The sequence below is a fragment of the Oncorhynchus mykiss genome, chromosome 28 (genome assembly GCF_013265735.2).
Source record: "Oncorhynchus mykiss isolate Arlee chromosome 28, USDA_OmykA_1.1, whole genome shotgun sequence".
Classification (NCBI taxonomy): Eukaryota; Metazoa; Chordata; class Actinopteri; order Salmoniformes; family Salmonidae; genus Oncorhynchus; species Oncorhynchus mykiss.
Genome location: NC_048592.1, coordinates 32511777 through 32515085, shown reverse-complemented (window position 1 = coordinate 32515085; position 3309 = coordinate 32511777). Strand labels below are relative to the sequence as shown.

At 40.3% G+C, this 3309-nt stretch overlaps 1 protein-coding gene across 1 annotated transcript in view; it reads left to right on the top strand.

The window, feature by feature from the left end:
* Positions 1 to 219: 219 nt before the first annotated feature.
* Positions 220 to 3309, top strand: part of LOC110509003 (ephrin type-B receptor 3) — a 52683-nt gene continuing 49593 nt past the window's right edge. Inside the window, exon 1 of the mRNA XM_036966281.1 lies at positions 220 to 778. Coding sequence (XP_036822176.1) covers positions 715 to 778 — 64 coding nt within the window. The 5' untranslated portion in view covers positions 220 to 714. The remainder of the gene's footprint in view (positions 779 to 3309) is intronic.

Sequence of the window (3309 nt, the reverse complement as noted above, 5' to 3'; positions counted from 1 at the left end):
TCCATCTATCCAAGGCTTGGTTATTGACATTCGTCACCGATCCACAGTTCGTTTTGTATTGCACATTGATTCAGTCAGGTTATGGGGCCTGAATTAACAAAACCACCACATAAACCAAGAAGGGTTTTCTCTTATCTCTAATGCTGGTCCCCAAAGTGCACGAGATTCTCTCTGCGTCTCGGGAGGGGTGTGACTTGCATGTTCGCAGAGCAAGGCAGAACCCCCCTCCTTCCACCCGTCCCGTACACTCCCTAGCCCCCGTCTGTCTCGACTGTCCCGATTGCCATTCCAATGCACACTCCTTGAGGAGCAACAGCTACAACGGAGTTAGTGAAGTGGATTACTTAGTTTTTAGATAGAAAAGATTTGCTGTATTTTTGGAGCAATGTGCAAGGGCATAGATGTGCGTTTGGATAACAATTTGGCATCGGTAAAGCGCGAGAAAGGAGTTGTAGAAAGAGCGCATTGTAATGCTCCGTAAGCTTTGTCCATTCTCTTCGAGGATTTGACCGTTGATTTCAATGGAAAACAAAAAGTGCTTGATTAATACTACGTTCGACTGGATGTAGTGGCATGGGATGGTTTTATTCATCATATTAATTCAAGTGACGTGTAAACCGTTCATCGACTCCAGTGCTATAGGTGGTGTATGTTGTGTGGCACCATCCGACCGGTCCAGTCAAAGCCTTTATTCATGTTGCAAGAACCTAGTTTATGACAATGGATTACTTGCTGTGGATGTGCAGCTTTGTGCTTCCCGTGGTATTAGCTGTTGAAGGTATGTACAAAAAATAATGTTAATATACTACACTCTTTTCTACGACTTTTCTTTCACGTATGTAGATGTTCAAACGAATGTGTTTCCAAGCCTTGATGAACTGCCAATAAGGCAATTATGTTAGAATAATATGAATAATCGTTGTACAATATCATGAAGCGCAGCTTTATTTTGGCAATTGCATGGCTCATAAAAACATTCGTTATTTTGATTGCAGGTTGTAGGATACCTGTAATAACCTAAAATGTATTAAAAAAAAAGGTTGTAATGTCCCACAGTTGAAAATGGATAGAGTAGATCGATTGTTTAGGATACAAAGTTACCGTTTATGTTCATACTATTCAAATATTATTATATACGTCGTGTTTCGTATCACACCATTGTATTGTGTTGTGGTTGAGCCACACATTTGATGATTATTGTTCTACGAAACTGATCAATGACACACACACACACACACACAAGAAAAACTACAGTTCTTGGTATAGCTTTCCCTACAAAGGAAAAGGATGCCTTGCATTCTCAGTCCCCCGTGTGTAACACTCCCATGCTTACATTGCAACTGCATCCCTGTGGCTATTGTTGAGTACCTTTTGCTCTGTTGTCACACCCACAAGCTAAGGATGGCCTTCTGTCCTTATGCTTGGTTGCTTGACCAAACCCATAAATCAGCTCAGTTTGACATTCAGGACTAATGCTGTATAATACACCAAATCAACTTGTATCACGTACACATATTTTACAGATGTTATCGCAGGTGCAGCGACATGCTTATGCTTCTAGCTCCAACAGTGCAGTATACCAAAACTAAACACACAAATCCCAAAAATATCAGAATGTCAGAGTCCAGAATATATATATATTTATTCCAGACTCTGCCATTCTGATATTTATATATATATGATATGGTGTAAATAGTTCTCACAAAGTAAACAAGGGCTTACACTGATGGGGAGGTTGTAGTTTTCATATATAGATGTAGGATCTTAATTTGAGCTAGTTTGCTAGCAGGAAAATAATCCTGCAACAACAGGAAATTTGGAGAAAAAAATTGGTTTATAATTATTGGAATTTTTTTTTTGGGGGGGGGGTGGTTGATACCAAATCAATTCTGACATTTTAAAGTGGAAATTATTAACTTTTTATACCTTGAATACACTGTAAATTTGCATTTTCAGCAACAATAGTGATCAAATTAAGATCCTACATCTGTATATTCAATTGGCATAACTCCAAAATAGGTGCCTCACATTACAACGTGCACATTACATGCTTAGTGTAACAAGGTTTAGCGTCACTCTGTACATTTCCTTTCTGTAGGGAAAAGCCAATATCTCTAACAATTTAAATCCTGAACCTTCCTTCCAAAGTGCTTCACTGATATGTAGTCATTTCAGAAACTAAAACAAACTGACTAATTACCAGAGGATCATACTCCCCCAGTTGCTTACCAATCGATTGCCTGGTCCCAGATCTGTTTGTGCTGTCTTGCCAACGCCTATGGTCATTGTCACATTTGGCACTGTCTTACCAACGTCTATGGTCAGACATTGTCACTCGAGTTGGCAAGACAGCACAAACCAATCTGAGACCAGGTTATTTCTACAGGGTGGAGCCCAGCCAATGTAAACCAAGGCAAATTAATTTAGGCTATACCAGCTCCTTTATATATTTCTCTCCAAATCCCCCGTCTTTCCCTGCCTGCCTGCCTGCCTGTCCTTCTCCGAGTACAATCTGCTTCTCTTGGACGCCAGCCAGTATTATCCCTCATTAATTCTGGTGTCAGCATCTAAATCAATGCAGCGGCAGCCGCAGCCTCCCTAGCTGGTCCCACTGGGCCTTTCATCAGCAAGTTTCTCCCCGACCAACAACTTCAGTTACTCAACACTGGGTTGTTAACTAATGTCTGTCCTCTGGGGATGGGCGGAGGTTAGAGTGGTTAGAGTGTCTTATGGGTTTTAGGGCTGTTGGGGTCCATGCCCTGTTGCCAGTGTGATGGAGATGAGTTGGAGTTTGGCTCTTAAATTGGCAGTTGCCTGTTGGTTTCCTTTACTTCCATCCATAGAATTAATCCAATTCATTTGAGTTAAGTTTAGTGTTGTTTAGTTAATTCCAAGAGATTAATTGGAATTAATGGAACAATGATTGTATGTCAGTTGAATTTCGATTTGTTTTGTGGATTTGAGTGCAGTGTCCAACTGCATCCTTGGGTGTGTCCATGAGTTTATCTGGCTATATTAGCTCTGGCCTCCTAGTCACCCATAGAATGGAAATGTGACGCATTGACCCTGTAATCTTCTTTATAATTAACCCCTTTAACAGTAATGTTGTGTGCCTGTACTATTTTTGAGTCACATGGTATTGGAACGTAAATGCAATTACATAATTGCTCAGAAAACCTTAACATTCTATAAAAAATATCTGACGTAATAGGCAACGAAAAATATGCATGACTGCAGAAGAACACACGTAGCCATTTTCTTCTGCAAATACACGAGGAACATCTCTATACCAGTGCACACTTTCCTTAT